At 39.4% G+C, this 18,879-nt stretch overlaps 1 protein-coding gene across 1 annotated transcript in view; it reads right to left on the reverse strand.

Moving 5' to 3' along the window:
* RFX7 (regulatory factor X7) overlaps nucleotides 1-18,395 on the reverse strand; it is a 99,484-nt gene extending 81,089 nt beyond the window's left edge. Inside the window, exon 1 of the mRNA XM_054701723.1 lies at nucleotides 18,220-18,395. Coding sequence (XP_054557698.1) covers nucleotides 18,220-18,377 — 158 coding nt within the window. The 5' untranslated portion in view covers nucleotides 18,378-18,395. The remainder of the gene's footprint in view (nucleotides 1-18,219) is intronic.
* Between the last annotated feature and the right edge of the window lie 484 nt (nucleotides 18,396-18,879).

An 18,879-nucleotide genomic window follows, 5' to 3' on the forward strand; every position in this document is an offset into this window, starting at 1 on the left:
CCAGTGGTCTTCCAGTAGTGTGGCTTTTAATCTCCATGAGGTAGGATAGTTCCTTGCCTTCTTTTTATGATTTATTTCTAGTTTGATGCCTTCGTGGTCAGAAAAGATGGTTGGTATGATTTCAATCTTGGTGTATCTGTTGATGTTTGTCTTGTGCCCCAGTATGTGATCGATCCTGGAGAATGATCCGTGTGCGCTTGAGAAAAATGTGTACTCCGTTTTTTTTGGGTTTAGTGTTCTATAGATGTCTGTTAAGCCCAAATGCTCTAGGTCCTTATTTAGAGCTTTAGTTTCTTTACTTATTTTTTGTCTTGTTGATCTATCCATTGTTGATAGTGGTGTGTTGAAGTCTCCCACTACATATGTGTTTTCTCTGATGTCTGTTTTCAGAGAGGACAACAGTTGTCTGATATATTTTGGTGCTCTTTCGTTTGGTGAGTATATGTTAATGAGTGTTATTTCTTCTTGAAGTATTGTCCCCTTAATCATAATGTAGTGACCATTGGGGTCTCTTTTTATTTTTTTGAGTTTGAAGTCTGTTTTATCTGATATAAGTATAGCTGTTCCTGCTTTCTTTTTTGGCCCATTTGCTTGTAGGATTGTTTTCCATCCTTTGACTTTGAGCCTATTTTTATCTTTTGTAGCTAAATGTGTTTCCTGGAGACAGCAAAAGGTTGGGTTTTGTTTCTTAATCCAGGCTGCAACTCTGTGTCTTTTTATTGAAGAGTTTAGTCCATTTACATTTAGAGTTAATATTGATATGTTAGCATCTGTATTTGCCATTATGTTTGTCTTTCCTTTGATTTTATTTATTTATTCTTTTAATAACTTTTTTTTTTTTTTGGTCTTCTTTCGTTGTTATTCGTCCCTCTGAGGTTCTGGCTTTAGGATTCCTTGTAGTATTTTTTGGAGTGGGGGTTTAGTCGCAATGAAATTCCGGAGTTTCTCTTTGTCTGGGAAGGTCCATATTCTTTCTTCATGGAGGAAAGAGAGCTTTGCGGGATAGAGTATTCTTGGTTGGCATCTGTTTTCTTGGAGTCTGTTGACTATGTCCCTCCACTCTCTCCTTGCCCGTAGTGTTTCTTCAGAGAAGTCTGATGTCAGCCTGATTGGTTTTCCTTTGAATGTTATCTGTTTCTTCCCTCTTGTCAGCTTCATTATTTTTTCCTTGTCCTGGATTCTTGGGAGCTTTACTATTATGTGTCTTGCTGTGTTTTTCCTTTCGTCGTGGAAGTTTGGTGTTCTTCTTGCTTCTTGTATATCAATTTTCAGCTCCTTCTTCTCATTTGGGAAGTTCTCTTCAATTATATCCATGAATATTTTCTCTGTTCCTACATCTCTCTCCTCTCCTTCTGGAATTCCTATAACTCTTATATTTCCTTTCCTCATGGAGTCAGATAGTTCCCGAAGTCTTTCTTCATTCTTTTTCCTTCGTACTTCTCTTTCCTTTTCTGTTTTGGTTCTTTTTATTTCTGTGTCTTCAAGATTACTTATTCGTTCTTCCATTTCATCTATTCTGCTTTCATTGCTTTTCCCAGAGTTCTTTAGTTCCTCCATTAATTCTTTGATCTCCTGCATTTCTCTTACTTCCCTCTTTAGGGACTCAATTTCCTTCTTCTGATCTATCACTTTTTTAATCATGGCAATTTTAAATTCTCTTTCTGGAAGGCTCAGAAGTTCTTCCAAGTTGCTGTCGTTGCAATCTGGGGAGTGGTTTTCTTTTTGTGGTGTGCTTCTTTCCTGAGGAGTTTTTAGGTTGCGTGTGGTTCTTCTACTCCCTACTGTCTGTTTTCTAATTTGTCGTATGCGTTGGGACACTGTGTTGCTCGGACTGACTGACATCTTGGGTGAACTTCTCCGCTCCCCTCTGGCTCTTCCAGGAGCCATCTCTGTCTTCTGGGGGAGCTTTCTGCTGGTTTTAGGCAGTTTTTACTGAAGAAATGTCCCTGTTCTCAAATGGCGAAGCGGGATGCAGTCCCTGCGCCTCCGGTTTCAGGCACACTCTTCTGCGCACCCGGTCTGCCCCGGACGTGGGTGCCTGCTCCCTCTGTGGGCTCAGACTGCTGGTCGGAAGGGGCCTGGCGTGGAATAACTTCCCGGCTGGCCACTGGGTCCTCCAGAAACCTTCTGCCCTTTTCAAGCAGTCTTAAGAAATGTCCTGTTTTATAGGGTGTTAGTGACTTTTTTTTTTCCTGGTCGCTAGGTGGCGCCAGAGATCTCTCCTATTGTCCTTGGGGGGCTGTTTTTCGCCTCCCCCCACCCCGTGGGACAGAGAACAGAGCGGGAATGGTAGGGTACACCTCAACAGCTTTGGGGTGCTGTGTCTGCCTTGTGCCCCACCGTCGTGGAGAAACCACGCCCCGAATTTTCGTGCCCAGGGTCTCAGTTCAAAGCCCTCAGGTCCAGGACGCGGGCTGTAGCCCAGTTCAGTGGTGCGGGAATGGCGCCTTTTGCACCCGGCTCCCGTGCCTGGGAGCCTGGTTCCTGCTTACTCAGGGAGGGACCTTCACCTCAGTGAGGACCTCCGTGCGTCTCCCCGCAAGCCTAGGTCGTCTCCCCGCAAGCCTAGGTCGCAGGCGCGGGGACCTGGGCAGCCGCGATCCCGGTCTGCACTTGCTTTTCAAGCGCGCCAGGCGCGCTGCGTTTCCCGCGCAGGCTTACCGGCAGCCTGGGCTGTGTGAGCGTCTCCCGGGGTCTTTGTTCTTCTCTAATGGCGCCCGGAGCCGTTCGCTCACCGCCGCGGCGGATCCTGCAGGGTTCGCCTCAGCTCCCGTTCACGGGGTGTGGTGGCTGCAATAGTTCCTTTCCGCTCACAGTCCCGCTTGCTGCGTCGTTTGTTCTTGTTGGTTGTTTTGGTTTGTTGTTTCCTCCTCTCTGCCGGTCGGAGAGTGCCGCCTCTGTGGGCGGGGGAGGGGAGCAGGGTTCTGCGCTTCCCTCCCTTCTAGTCCTCTTTTATGGCCACTTTCTTCTTCGGGCAGTTCGCTGGCGTCACCCGTTTATCTTCCGTGTCCCAGTTCTCACTGGGACCTGCCGCTTTTCCTCCCTATTCACTTTTTTTAATGGGAGATCTTACTCGCAGCGTCTCCACGCAGCCATGTTGCTCCGCCCCCTCTCTAATATTTCTGAATCTATGGTTCGGTGTCTGTCAATAATTTATGTATTATGTTACACCTTTGGCAACTCTTTCACATTTCTTGAATATTCTTTCCCTTTTTTTTTTTTTTTTTTGCTTTGCACTTTCGTTTTGGATATTTCTACTGACATATCTTCACTCTCACTGATTTGCTCCTTATTAATGTCCAGCCTACCAACAGGCTTACCAAAGGTAGTCTTCATTTCTGTTGCTTTTGATTTCTGTCATTAATTATGGATTTTTTCTTAAAATTTCCATCTCTTGGCTTATACTACTCATTTGTTCTTGTAAATTGCTCACTTTTTCTATTAGTCCTTATCATATTAATCATAGCAATTTTTATTTATTTATTTATTTATTTTTTAATAGAGGCATGTTTTATCCATTTATTCATTTATTTGTTTGTTTTTTTTGTTTACACATGCACTGGGTACAGTCAGAAGCGTGGGAGGGTGAGAGAATTCACCAGAGCCAGAGTGGGGAGTAGAGCAGGCAGAAGGACCGAAGTACACTGCTGAGGGGAGCAGCAGGCGGCAGGAGAGGTCTGCGCGCCATGTGGGACCCTCCTCCTGTGGCCGGGGAGCAGCAGGGGATCGAACCAGCGCTACAGAGGCCGCGGGCAGCTTCGCAACCCAGCGCTCAACTGCTGCGCCACCGGGGAGGCCCAATCATAGCAATTTTTAATTCAGTCTGAACATCCCCAAATGTGTCCTACCTGAATTTGGTTCTGAAGCTTGGTTTACCTCTTCAGATTGTTTTTTGCTTTTAGCATGTCTTGTAACTTTTGCTGAAAACCAGAAAGATGTTGGGGAAAAGGAACTGAGGCAGACAGGCTGTTAGTATAAGGTTTTATATTTATTTGGCTAGGAGTTAAGGCTGTGTTTACTGTTTGCCATAGCTGTGGTGTCAGAGGCTAAAATTTTCTCCTATGTCCTTGTTTTTGTCTCCTATGTTGTCTTTGGGAGTCCCTAGAGACTCCCTGAATCAGGTGTGCAGCTTACAGTTGTTTCAGCTGTAATCCCATTATTATACAGGAGCTCTGCTGATGTGGTAGTAAAGTGGGGGGTGGAGATATGGAGGCAATAGTCTATTGTCCTATGATTAGGTCTCAGACTTCTAGTGAGTTGGGTATTTCCATTCCTCCAGGTCAAAGACTAGAGAAGACAGGAGTTGCTATTTTCCTTCTCCCAGGTCAGTTAGGGTAAAGTAAAACCCCAGTTGGTTAGGCACCGGTAAACTAGTTTCCCTTGAGGCAGACCTTGTTAAAGAGAACAGATTTCTTGGTATTTTTCAAAATGGTTACTTCCCTACCTCCTTCCTCTAACTCCAAACAGAAATACGAGATTTTTCTCTGACCTTTACAGGGAGAACCTGGGAGAAGAGCTCCTGAAAGTAAACATCAGGAAAGTCCCCTAAGACTGGGCTTCTTTGCAGTTTTTAACTCTCAAGCTGGCCACCATGGGCCTTCAGTAATTCATCAATAAGAGTTTAAAGTGCTTTCAACTATAGTGAATTCACTCGCCGGCTCTACTCCTAGGCATCTGCACTATAAGGTATGATTCTTTATATCCACTTGTCTCCAGTTTCCAGTAAGCAGTTTACTCTGCGACCTTAACTCTAACAGATCTAAAAGTTGTTAATGCTAATTTTTTTTCTTGTTGTAATGAGAGAAGTGAGGACTTCCAAGTTTTTTTGTGTCAGCCCAGAACAAAAGTCAATATACTTTACTATTATCGCTGGGTGCTGAGTTATGACTGAAATATAACTCTCATTGGTTTGCATTCTGATATGTTTTGGAAATAATTCTGGGCTCACCCATGGGAGAATTACAAGACAATATTGAAAAAGTGACCATTATTCATTGTCAATAAAAAGGAGTGCAGACTAAAAACTATTATCTATATTCTTTGAACAGTTTTTCTAGCATGGCAATAGAAAAGAGGAATCTACAAACTAATGCCAATGACCAAATCCTGCCAGCAGTGTAACAAATCTTGCCATACCCAGTCTTTGATGTATTGTCAATGACTACTTCCCTAATACAATTACAGAGGAAAATACTTGCAACACATCCTATGTCCCATAAAGTTAAAAATATTTGCTATCTGGTCTTCTGAAGCTTGATGATTCCTGGTTACACATCTCTTACTTTACTGCACATATGAACACTGGTAGTTTGTATTTCTCTATCTGTATGTTTTTTAATTGTTGACCAGGGTTGCATGCAATGACTATGCATTATCTGTTTAATTTCTATTTGTCAATTCATCCACAAATTCATTTAATAGACAACTAATGAAACTACAAATTTCAGCTTAATGTAACTCTTTTATAACAGTGTAAATGACGTCACTGCAGAATTCATTCAAAACAATGAAAGATTTTTTTTTTTTATACAATAACTGGGGTACAGGTCAGAGGCACGGGAGGATGACAGGATTTACCAGAGACAGAGCGGGGAGCGGAACAGGCAGACAGATGGAAAGCACTGCTGAGGGGAGCTGCGGGCAAGACAGGAGAGGTCTGCTGAGCCATGTGGGAATCTCCCTGGCTGGCCGGGAATCTAACCCGCACTACAAAGGCTGCGGACAGCTTCTCGGCGCTGCACTCAACCTGCTGCACCACCAGGGAGGCCCAAATATAATGAAAATTAAAATAAAGGAATTATTAACTCTACCTGGGGTTCTCAAGACCTGAGAATACTAAAACTAGAAATATTTGTTAATTAGAAAATACAGCCTCTAAGTCAGCAGTCTTCAAACTTCAATATCTACCAGAACCACCTGGAGGACTAGTAAAAGAAAGAATACTAGTCAACCCCCAGAATATCTGTACAGTAAACCTGAGGTGAACCCCACAAATTTACAGTTCTCACAAGTTCCCAGGTGATGGTGATTAGTCAATTTGAAAACTTCTAATAAACCAAGTAGTATTATACAACATTAAGGATGAAAGGGTCTTTTAAAAGATGAACTAGCTGTTATATGTCTCTCAAACTAAAAATATCAATCAGAACAAACAAAACAAAACAAACAAACAAAAGGACAAATGTTAGATAATTAAAAAGGTCCAGCACACACTACCCTAGTTTATGAATTCGGAACACTTCAGGAGCTCAAAATTGTTTTCCTATTTTAGTCATTCACTCCTCACTTCCCAGATAAATTTATCCCCCTTAGTTATTGCCCTTACTCACAGGCTTCCTTTACTGTCTTTAGGTTTTGGCCATGACTCAACAAGTTGCATTAGCCTTAGGTGTTGGTAATAAAATAAGTTATGCCCAGTTCAATATTAAGGGGGTCTCTCAAATTCCAAATTTGTTTCTCGGTAACTAATTTGGAAAGATAATCAGTCCACAAAACCTAAATAATACTGCTGTATACTCGTTCCTGAAAGGTTAAATATGCTAGTCATCTGCAAAGTTTTTTTTAAAGTGAGGGACAAAATGCTCTCATTTGGAACACATTATTTTTAAATCTAGATTATTTAGTGAAAGACATTTGACAAGTTGAACTGAGAATTCAAGTAAATGATTGCTTCAGTTTCACCAATACATTAAAAAAAAATCCCTCAATTATTATTTATTTTGTAAAATGCAGTGTGAGTTTAATAACTTGTTTGGGGAGAAAAGGACCACATTAAATATATCAAAAATACAGACACTAATACACAGAAAAGAAATTAAGTGCCCCTAACAATACAGTAAACAAAATGGTACTCATTAATACCTACCACTAGGTGAGAAATATACAAAGATGCAAAAGGTACTGTCCTTAGCTTCAGAGATTGACGTTTATTAAAACTGCAAAAGTGAAAAATTAAGAGTGACTAGTACTTAATTGCACAGAACTTACTATACAATATAAAGTTAAGAAAAGGTCAAAATGGACCAGAGAAGCTAAAGAATGGAGATGGAAATCTTTAGGTGTGATAGATTAGCCAAAACAAAATTACTGCACATTAGAAGGGAACGACATTTACCACTTTTTATAGCAGGGATATACAGCAGAGTTCATTGGCAGGAAAGGCCAGGCACAAGAAACAGCTATTATATTGCTGCTGTAATAATTTGGCAATAAAATGGTGAAACACTCAACTATGGTCTTAGCAGTGAAAATAGGAAGAAACTTAAGTGATACTGCAAGCTTGGCAATTTACTGAAATACAGATATGAGAATGACAAGAAAAATTAAATAGGAAGCCAACACTACTAGCCTGGTAGAATAAAGAAAGAGTAGTTACCTACTGTCAAAAGAAGTTGAATAACTGGGAATAGAATCATACTGAAGCAGCAAGGTACTGTTAGGGGGAAAGGATGTCCTGAGCAAACTCCATACAGGCTTTGTGGACTCCACCCCCACTCCATCAAGACACTGGGAACTACAAATCCCATGATCACCAAAGGGAAGGTTGCGAGGACCTGAGGGCGGAGTTAAGCAACTAGGCTCCGGGTTTGGGAATTTAACAGGCCATGTGGCCCGGGGTCCACCTCTTGGTCACCCTGAGTGCTAGGTTTTTCGCCAGCTCAGCGAGTCATGGGATTCCAGGTCAGGGGAACAGGTAGGACGCATTTACGAACTTATCTCCCTCTTTTTCTCCCTGAGGTATTCATTTCCCCTTCCCTTGTAAACAAACCTTTTATCAGCCTTTTGTGTATGTCTGCAGTTTAGCATTAATAAGTCCCCTTTAAGTGTGTGGGTGAGGACCCACAGTCAGGAAACCCGTTTTATATCGTGGTTGCTCTATAACAGTACTAGGGCATAGAAGGATTACATGAAAATGCCAAGTTTAAGGTGATAGTGACGGCTACCTGTACTCTGGTGACTGAGTGAGGAGATTTGCTCAGAAATGTCTGGTCAGTCCATCTATTTTTTTTTACTTCAGCAAATAAGTGAAAAGCGCAAAAGAATGAAACAGCTGAGAAATAAGTGTCTGGATATCACAACTGAAGAGTAGAGGAAAGAAGCAGGAAAAAATGTACTGTTAATCAGAGATAAGATGTATGAAAACAGGGTTCTTGTCTCTTTGTCCACAGAATCTCCAATGTCAGGCAGAGCAGCTGCCACAAAGGATGCGCTCAATGAGTAATGAAATGAGAATTTCCAACATGAGAAGAAATCATAGTAACAAGAAGAAAAGTTGGAGCATAATGAAAAGACAAAAGACACTGAGTTGGCAAGAAAAAGAAGCCAGATTGCAAGAGTTAAAAAGGACAAGAGCAGAGAGACAATCTAGCAGATTGAGGATGGTAAACTGAAAGAGAGAATGCTGTTTAAAGGAAGAGTAGCAGGGTAAATAAAAAGCATTATTCTATACTTGTTTGGATATTTTTCTAAACTAAAAACAATGCTTGCTCATTCAAGAAAATCTGAAGAAGTAGGGGGGAAATGATACATTGTTCTATCACCTAAGTGTAAAAACAATAAGCACTTTTAAAATGTATTTTTAAACATAAAAACATATTCCACCAAAATGAGTGGGCCTACAAATATCATACAACTGAATCCCTCCATTAGGAGGGATATGAGGGGTGGAAAATAAAAAAACCAAGGGTAAGATGAGATAGCAATGGTTATTTCTTAAATCTTTTTCCGAGGGAGTCAGAAAACCGGTATTTTTCTGCTTGATTTCTAATTATTGAGAGTAAAGCATATTCATTAATTGCTGATATTATTATTAAATGAGTATTTACATTCTTCATTCACTTACCTAATCACTTTATTTTTCTTATAACTATAAATAGTCCCTGAGATATCAACTCTGTTTTATTCAACAACTTTTTTTCTCCAATGTTGTCTGCTACTGCTTTATGGATCTTAAGTATATATAAAGTCACAGGAAAAGAACAATCTTATGATGCTAACTGTGGAAAAGGACAGCCTGATGATGCTGATAGAAATGGGGTATGTGTTGGGCCTCCCCGGTGGCGCAGCAGTTGAGCGCTGGGTTTTGAAGCTGCCCGCAGCCTCTGCAGCGCTGGTTCCATCCCCAGCTGCTCCCCAGCCACAGGAGGAGGGTCCCACATGGCGCGCAGACCTCTCCTGCCGCCCGCTGCTCCCCTCAGCAGTGTACTTCAGTCCCTCTGCCTGCTCTGCTCCCCGCTCTGGCTCTGGTGAATTCTCTCAGCCTCCCGCGCTTCTGAGTGTACCCAGTGCTTATATAAATAAATAAAAAATATTAAAAAAAAAAAAAAAAAGAAATGGGGTATGTGTTAGAACAAATTCCCTAAATATATGCCAAGGGATGAATCTAAAGGGAAAAGCAACTGCCTCTGATCATGGAAAAGTATATACAGGTGCCAAGATACAGCATCCAATGTATGGGCCAAATGAGAGACTCCACACCAAATATTCTTATCCTCTTCAAAGTGGCTGTCATTCACCAAATCATTTCAGGGTACAGAATTCTCTTCCAAGACTACTACTACTGGAACAATTCCTGGTCCTTGTTCTAGTTCTAAGTCTTCCTACCTCCTTTTCTTCTCTACTATTATTTTATATTTTTTTTACCTTTGTATGTTAAAATTCAGATGAAAGCACTGTTATTGATGGAAATTGCATGCAAGCAAATTTTTTCCTATACTATTTTCCTCTATTCTTATTACTGACAAGACTACTATCATCAACAACTGAGTCTAATTCTGACTAATGGGAATAAAGATCTCCTAGGAAGCAGAATGTTAAGTGTATACGGATCAGCAGTCCATTTCTTGATTTTTTGTTAAAGCCACTATCCTAAATTTTGCCACTAAAGAATTGTCCTCATCTAATTATGTATTTGTCTATACAATTTATTATACCGTGATTATAATCAACAGCATCTCATTTTGTTATATTCAATTGATGATGCATAAAATCACCACACAAGAGGTGAATGTTTAAAATGTTTAAAAGGTGAATGTTTAAAAGGTAGGGATAGTGTCATTGCTTTTTTAATACTTCTATTCTTGTATGTGCTGAATTCAATTTTGCTTGACCACTTGATTCTGTAAGTCCAGGATTAGTCTTTGGCATTCTCATTTCTTTGAAAAAATTTTTTTGATTTATTTTTTATTTATACAATGCTGGGGTATAGGCCAGAGGCGCAGGATGGTGAGAGGATTCACCAGAGACAGAGTGGGGAACAGAACAGGCAGATGGACCAAAAGCACTGCTGAGGGGAGCAGCAGGTGACAACAGGAGAGGTCTGCTGCACCATGTGGGACTCTACCTGGCCGGCCGGGAATCAAACCTGTGCTACAGAGGCTGCGGACAGCATCACAGCGCTTCGTTCAACCTGCTGCGCCACCGGGGAGGCCCTCTTTGAAATTTTTTGAGTATAAAATTTGCCCAAATGCTGCCTGTTAAAATTTCCTGCTGCACAAAAAAGAGACCATGCATTTAATAATCTGATCTATAAATTTTAGATCATAGATTGCTTAAACACATATGCAATTAATAGTATCTAGTGAATGCAATCAAATCAAGCAAGCGATTCACTTATATTAACTGAAGTATCTTGTTTGAATACATTTCTCAGGCTCCCGAAAGCACCAATGTTACTCGAAGCAAGATAGCACTGAAGTGACACTCTTATACAATTAGAGTTTTAAAATGTCATACAGATTGCAAAAACAATGGCAAGTTCTTGGCTACCCCATACATAAATATTTTACTGTCAAGTTGCAATTTACTTATTAAGCAGTGATTGCTTTGTTTCAGGTATATTCAGTCTCTGAATTCCTATGCACTTCAGAAAACAAGAATAGGGCCTCCCTGGTGACCTAGGGGTTAATTCTCAGTGCTATCACTACTATGGCCTCTGGGCCAAGTTGCTAACCACCATATGGTGCAGCAGACCTCTCCAGTCTCACCCACTGCTCCCCTTAGCAGTTTATTTCAGTAATTCTGCCAGTTCTGCTCCCCACTCTGCCTCTGGTAAAAAAAGGTTTCATTTAAATTCAGTAAAAATTCACTGAAGTTGACTCATTTCAGGTAAGACCTGTGTAGATTACTGAAAAAATTAATTTACTCAAGTCATTGTTCCCTGGGAGATGGGAAAAGTTTTACACAAGCAGTGGCACATATATTAGACACACATATTTAACAGAAAAAAGGGAAAGGTTGTTAAGGCAGCAGGTAAAGAAACTAGCATAAGCAGAGAAACAAAATAATGAAAGAAAGCAAAGAAAAGGGCTATGGCTAGTGCAAGCTGCAGTAGTCACTTAATACAGTAATCCCCGGTTTTCATTTTGTAGTGTATTTGTCAGTACAAGGTAGTGAAAATAGGAATTCCACAGAAAAATAAAAATGCAAACAGAGAAATAGAAACACAAACCCAAGTGATTTCTAGCCTTGATTTTCTTCATGTTAGGTATCACTAATGGCAATAGCACTGCCCTAGGGATTCATATTCTGCAAGAAACCACTAATTCTGATGCTTTATCTACAACAGACCCTGAATTCTCAAAGTTATAAATTTCAGAAATTTATATAAATTTATATAAATATAAATTGAGGTAATAACAAGCTGTATGTGCCATCACTTCCTATTCCCATGCTTTTTGGTAGGCATCCCTAATCAATCAGACTTAGCATGCAAGTTTTAAACTAATTTTTTTTAAATCCTGTGTTGAAATGAGTGTGAAAGTATCCTTTGCTATCTAAAGCCTTGTACCCAAAAGTCAGACTACAAATGGGGTCAAATATATATATATATTTTTTAGAAGACTATTTGAAGGAGATGGTATTTCACACCACATGGACTCTTGACTTCCAAAATTCCAAGACATAACAGAATAGAATCTGTCACTCTCTCCAAATTCAGGAACAAAATAGAAATTCAAACAGCAAGGATATCTGTATGGTTTCAGTTTGTTCTCAGTAGGAGGAATATAGAACCTCACCTCCCACACAACTTTTTGTAATCTATATAGAACCTATTGTAACTGATGCCTGATAACTAGTATTGTGCACAATTTACCAAACATTACTATGTTTTCTATTTCCTCTTATAAATAGGAGGTATATTGTTCATGACATGGAAAAAAGTAAATGTCTCAAGATACAAAAGTTAAATCATGTTTTGAGGTTTTTATTCACATGGGGTAAGATTAAGTTTAACTACTTTAATCTTACAGTCATCAATCAAGTGAATTAAGACCTTAGAGTTTACTATTCCTTATTTATTACCTGCCCACAACAGGAAGATTCTTCCTCCTATTTGTCCTTGCTGATCATCTATAACCTGAACCCTTAGAACCCTCCAGAAAGCAGAGAGAAAGCAACTGAAAGACCAGATGTAACGAGACTGATGGAAGAGAGATACTGGGTTAGAGGTCTAATTTGGTTAGAGGTATGGAGTAATTATCTCATTGTTTTACTTTCTGAAAAACATTCTTATAATTCTAAAGAAGAAAAGTTGTGAAGCTCAATCCTAAATTATTCTGAAAAGAATATACACCTTTTATATTTATATAACCAACTTTAAAATATTATATTCACTACTGCCTCAAAATATTACATTATTACTGCAGGAAAATGTAACTACAACTTACGTGAGGTGTATTCTGAACCTCTTTATAAACAGAACAAGCCACAAGTAGCTCTGGAGTGAAATCCTTCAACAAACGACTAGTAAACTAGTAAACTTTCCAAAAATAGGGATTACTGTACAGTCTTACAAATTTTTGTATAATCAATAACAGCTCTTAGAATACTTTACATGTAATACATGATCAATAAGCATTTACATAAAGAATAACACATAAAAGAACTCTTGTAAAGTAACCAATAAATGAATAACACTTTCAGAAAGTCCTCCTGGGCTAATACCCAAGGAAACACCAACAAATCCAAATAATCCATCCATTAAAATTGTTTCACTGATTGCCTGTGGTAAGTTCATTCTGTTAGCCTTTTACTAATGGTATGCTTTTTTATTCCTGTCAATAGCCATTTAGTAACAGAGTCACAGAAATTAAAGGTGAAGGAACTTGCAAGGTCAAGTATAAACCTTTCATTTTGCAGACAAGGAAACTTGAGGCCTACTCATCCCACAATTAACACTGTGGCACTTGTCACCTCTTTCCCTGGTTCCCTAACTGAATAAAGATATTTTACTGCCAATTTTTGCTTAGGTTAATATGACAAAGTTAATATTACAAGTTAATGGGCATTCCTCAAATGCCAATCTCTAGCATGTAATCAGGTGAGTACTTAACACACTGTTCTTGCTCCAATTGTTCTAATTTGAGTAAATGACTGCTAATTTTAAATATTTTCATTTGTACAATCTTAATGAGCAATATTTTTCTAATATTAAAAAGTGACTTGACAGGGCCTCCCCTGGTGGCGCAGCGGTTGAGCGCTAGGCTGCCAGGCTGCCCACAGCCTCTGCAGCACCGGTTTGTTCAACGGTCGCCGGCAAGGGTTGCACGGGCACACACACACACACACACACACACACACACACACACAAAGTGACTTGACATAAATTCATATTCAAAGCATATCTTTCATAGTAACAGCCTTCTGTCTTTTGCACCACAGTGAAACTCATTTCACCCAACACCACCAAAAACTAATAGAAAGTTAGAAACCAAATCAGTTCTGCATATAACATCATCCAAGACTCCTCCAATGGGGAGAACATATTAGTCAATTATTTATATACACACATATCCATTACTTAAGCTAAATATGGTCAGAAAAATGGAGGGCCTTGAAATTGCTTAACTTGCCTTTCTGGTCAATGAGGAAGACAATTTTCATTAGTTTCAAATCATAGGAGGGCAAAGAACTGCCTTCTTTCTAGAATTGGAAATACTCGGTGCTGGGATACAACCATCACAGGCAACCAAAAGGACCTAAAAGTCTTTTTTTGTGATCGGTATTTAGAAGGCTTAACTCAGAGCTGGTAGCATGTCAACCAACTAATGAAAAATATATGAAAGCTGGTTGATGACCTACTCATATTCTAATTTTAAAGCAAAATGAAGATCATGGATTTATGGTTAAAGTAAGTTCTAGGATAGAGGGCATAAATCAGGACTAATATGGCATCACTATGTAAACTTTATAGATCACCATTCTTTGCTCATTTGTAAGAAAGTAAAACAAAATTGCTCAATTTGGGTTTAAATTAGAATTTACAAAACATTTGAAATGGTCCACATACATAATTCTATGTGCAAAATGTATCAGATTCAGCAGTCTACGTAATATATAGGATTGAATAAAGACAAGGCTCTCAGGCAGCATCGCTGCCTTTGTATTCCAAGTGTATCTTTCATAAGAGACTTATAAGGTCTCAGATGAATCAGAGGAATACTATCCCTTCCATTATTCCATTCATCTGTTTCCACAGAGTTGTTAGAATAACACATCTTAAAATACCACTTTAAGAAATAGTTGATGAGTTCTTATCTGCAAATAGTTAAAAAGTAAAAATAACAGTAATAAATGATTCTTTTAAAAAGCCATAAATTTGTTGAGTAAATACTGTATTATTCAGAATATTTTCTACAATAAAACATCAGGGTTTCTTTCAAGCTTCTAGGTAATGATTTATTTTCTGTGTTACAGCGTATTTGCAGATATATTAATCACTTCCCTGGGTAGTAAGATTATTATTAAACATAACTAACCACACTTTTTCTATCCTGTCTTTTCCAAAGCAATTTTATTCTCTCAGGATTTCAAGTTAAACTGCTTTGAAGAAGAAAAAGCACTAAACAAAATACAATTTTTAAATTGTAAACAAAATACAATTTTTTTCAAATTAGTAACACAGTGGGAGCTAAGAGGTAGGTAAAACTTGCTTTGATATTTTTTTTTAGGTAACCAAAAGAGGAATGCAACATAAGTAAAATAACTTTGCTGTAAGGTTGGACTGTCACTTTGTTTTAGGTTGCCATATAGGCCTTCATTTAGAAAAAAGACATGGGTTATTATTTTTCTTTTTCCAATGAAAAGTTCATATTAGAGTTCTATTGTCTTGAAAATATAAATAACAATCTTACAGAATATTCACTATTAAAAGACACTCTGCAAATAATCTTCTTTCTGTCTTAAGGAGTGTAGTGATTTGGTCCTCTGTCTATGGAATGGGAATGAAGACCATTAAGAAAGGTGTGAGCTCAGTTGAAAATCAACTGAAAATATTTGTATTACACAGGTATTATAACACTATCAAGTTAGTGGAATCTTTATTTTCTGCAACTACCTTATAAACATGTATTTCCAAGTCTTAAGAAATACAGTTTCAGATCCTTGTTAAGTAACATGATTTCAACAATACTTAATTTTTTTAAAAACTCGCTTAATAATTAAATGACAAGGGTCATACTTTTATCAAACAGCACTTAGTTTAATAAATTAATTATGAACTGATAATAACTCATTGTCTAGCTAAATGCCTACATCTATATTTGTAGAATAGGACAAGTACAGACTTGTTTGTGATCTGCAAGTCCAGTAATTTTGGAACTGTAACGAATCTAAATGCAAAACCCATTTGATGAATTGTAAATAAGGCATTTCTGTTTAATGTAATTAAAAATTCTCACTAGTAATGGTGCCAAAGCTTGATATGGGAAGTAGTAAGAGCATTATCACGTGATAAAATAATCTGTAAAAAAATACTGATATTCTCAAATAATGTGAAATGAGTTACCTAAAGAATTATAATCTATTAAAAATGATTTTAACACATATACACTATTTCTGGAGAGGCGAGGGTATAATGGAACTTTCGCTTTTAATGTCTTTATTTTACATAGTAACAACATAAATTCAGTTTTTAGGAGCAAGGAACATTGCGACTACCTATTAAATATATTCACTAATGTTGCCTATTATTCATGAATGTTGTTTACTCTGAAGTTTTCTATAAAATATAAAGAAATCATTTTTACAAATAGGATTTCAAAAGTTGAAAATCAAGTATTAGTAAGTGTGCCATTACAATTTTTTAAAAAAAGGATAAAACTGTACTTGGGAATTATGGTGCTTATTCACATTTTTTTTAGAGAAAGTATCAAAACCTGAAGTGTACTGTATTTCAGGATATGTTTTTCTCACATTAAAGTCAGCACAATTAAGTTGTAATGGGTGTATGAATGTGAATTATCAATTAAAAGTAATTTCATCACAACTTTACCAAAAGAGCACTCTGTTACAATATTCAAATACTTCAGTTATCACTCACTCTTATTTTAAAAATAAGTGAAGATAAGTGAGGTTTCCTTTTACCTACTATTCTCATCAATTAAAATATACATTACTAATTCAACTTCCAAAATTTTCTTTTCTTAAAAGGTTTTAGTTCTTTAACTTGAATATTTCCCTTACCTGAATGTAAAAACCAAGGTGCTTAATTCAATCATGACTTCAGAGACACAAAGTTACATCCAGTTAATAAAGTGGGGAAAAGCCATTTTGGTTTCTGAAACCTTGAAGGTGAGATTAACCATCTCTTCCAACACTACCACTTTAAGAAAGGGGTGAATGAAGGTATCCATCAATTCTCACTCTCTCCCCTCCCCCCCACTGACACACACACACACACACACACACACACACACACACTCTACCATTTATCTGACCTATTCAAGTTGCCACTTACCAAAGTCAAAGCCAAAAAATCCTCCTTTTTAAAATATTTAAACTTCATTTTAAAAATAAAACTGAAAGCAAGATACTCAACTGCCAACTTTTGTATAGAATGAAACTATTAAAGCCTGCACTGACCTACTTCCTATTAGCATCATGACAATACGTATGCCAAGAAAATAGTGGAAATTACTATATAACAAACTTTGATTTTGCATTTAAATATTGTCACTGCTTTAAAATATATAAATACTGTGCTGCAATACAGTTGTTTTGTGATACATTTATTTTTAAATGGCAATATAAAAGCTTTAATATGTTAGTAGTCATGATAGACATGCAAAATTTCATTTTTAAATTAGCTTTTTTACACATTTAATTCTATTTTTAAACTTCTATTAAAAGCAATCTCTTAGACCCAATTCCAAATATTGCTTTCATTTTTAAAAAGAACTAGCACTGCACTTTTAAAAGTCAGTTAAATGAGAACCCCACAAAAATAATACAAGTTTATATTCAAAGAATATTTGCATGGCTGTAACATAGGACAGACTTAACTGCTTGTATTTAATTATTAGAAGACTATCACCCACCATTTCAGAGTTTAATGCTGAAATACTGGAAATTCTCAGAGAAAAAAACTTAAGAATTGGAGAGGATATTTCAACTATGATTTCTTAAAAAAAAAAAAAAAGACACACGAAATGGTAAAACATTTATTTTAAATTAAAGACATCTTTTTAAATTTAAAAAAAAAATCACTTTAAGGTGGTAGTACTAACTACCATCTTAAAATACACCCAAAAGCCCTTTCTTTACAATCAAGGCAAACAACAAAATCTCTGGAAGAGAAATTTAACGTCAGAATTAAGCCAAAAACATCCACAAAGAACAGCTAAGCCAACTGAAAGACACATTAGGTTTATGCTGCATATTAATATTCTTACACACAATGTCTACTTGGTGAAAATTCACAACACCATTCTTCCTCCCCGTAGGACCAGGATCCAGGATTTGGTTAACATTCACCATACACTCTCCCTCCTTCTATGACTGCAAAAAGGAGGAAACCCATTTCCCATTCTCCAGCCCCAAATGCAAGCTGCCATCATGCAAAATGCCTTAATTTCGACCCATATTCCTCGCACACCTCAGTGAAAAACACCAGTAATTTGCTTATCTGCACTCACAATTGAGAGAGGTGATAGCAGCATTTTCAGGCTCTGGAAACCGGGGGGCTGAAGCCAAGTCCCCACACATCCAGAGGTCCTATAAATATGCACCAGACCCTGGATACCCACATTCAATGGAAGCAGCATCAGCCACCTCCTCCCAGCTCCTCCGCCCGCCGCCGCCCCCCACCCCCTTTGCAGCAGCAGCAGCAGCAGCAGCAGCAGCAGCAGCAGCAGCAGCAGCAGCAGCAGCAGCAGCAGCAGCAGCAGCAGCAGCAATGTGCTGGGCTTTTTTAACCCCAGCGATGGAGGCTCCTCTTACCAGATGGAGTTCTTGATCTTGTGTTGCAGCGCGTTGGCCTCTGTCCCTGGCAGCCCAGGCACGAGGGCTGGCAGAGCCACCCCCGAGTTGGGGGCGCTGGGGGGAAGCTGCTGATGGGCATCAGGCTGTTGTGGTGGCGGCTGTTGTTCCTCTGCCATCGCGGCTGGAGGGGTGGGCCGGAGGGAGGGAGGGAGGGAAGATGGGGGCGCGGGGAAGGGTGAGGGAAGACGCGGGGAGGGGGAGGGCGCCGGGGTGGGGAGGGGGAGGGGCGGAGGAGGAGGAGGAGGAGGAGGAAGGAAGCTGGATCAACTAGGCCTTTACCCCAGGGCTCGAGTGAGTCGCGTTCGCCCGCCGCCTGGGGGACATCACCGGGGAGACGGCGCGGCTCCTCACCGCCGGGGCGCTTCACCGCGGGAGAGGCATGGCGGCGCCCCTCAGCCCCCCGCCGCCTCTTCCCGTCAGCGGCCGGGGCGGGGGGGAGTGAGGAGGGGGCGTCTGAAGACGAGGTGGGGGGGCAAGGCTCCCCCCCAAATCCTCCGAGGACGGTCGCCCGGGCACTCGGCGGCCCGGCCTTCCTTTCTCGCCCCCGGGGCGCGCCACTCCGGAGGCCCGCGCGGCTGCAGCCCCTCACCGCGCTCCCGCCACTCCCCGCGCCGCCGA

Source organism: Talpa occidentalis, unplaced genomic scaffold, assembly GCF_014898055.3.
Source record: "Talpa occidentalis isolate TD23 unplaced genomic scaffold, MPIMG_talOcc4v2.1 talOcc4.11, whole genome shotgun sequence".
NCBI classification, from domain to species: Eukaryota; Metazoa; Chordata; class Mammalia; order Eulipotyphla; family Talpidae; genus Talpa; species Talpa occidentalis.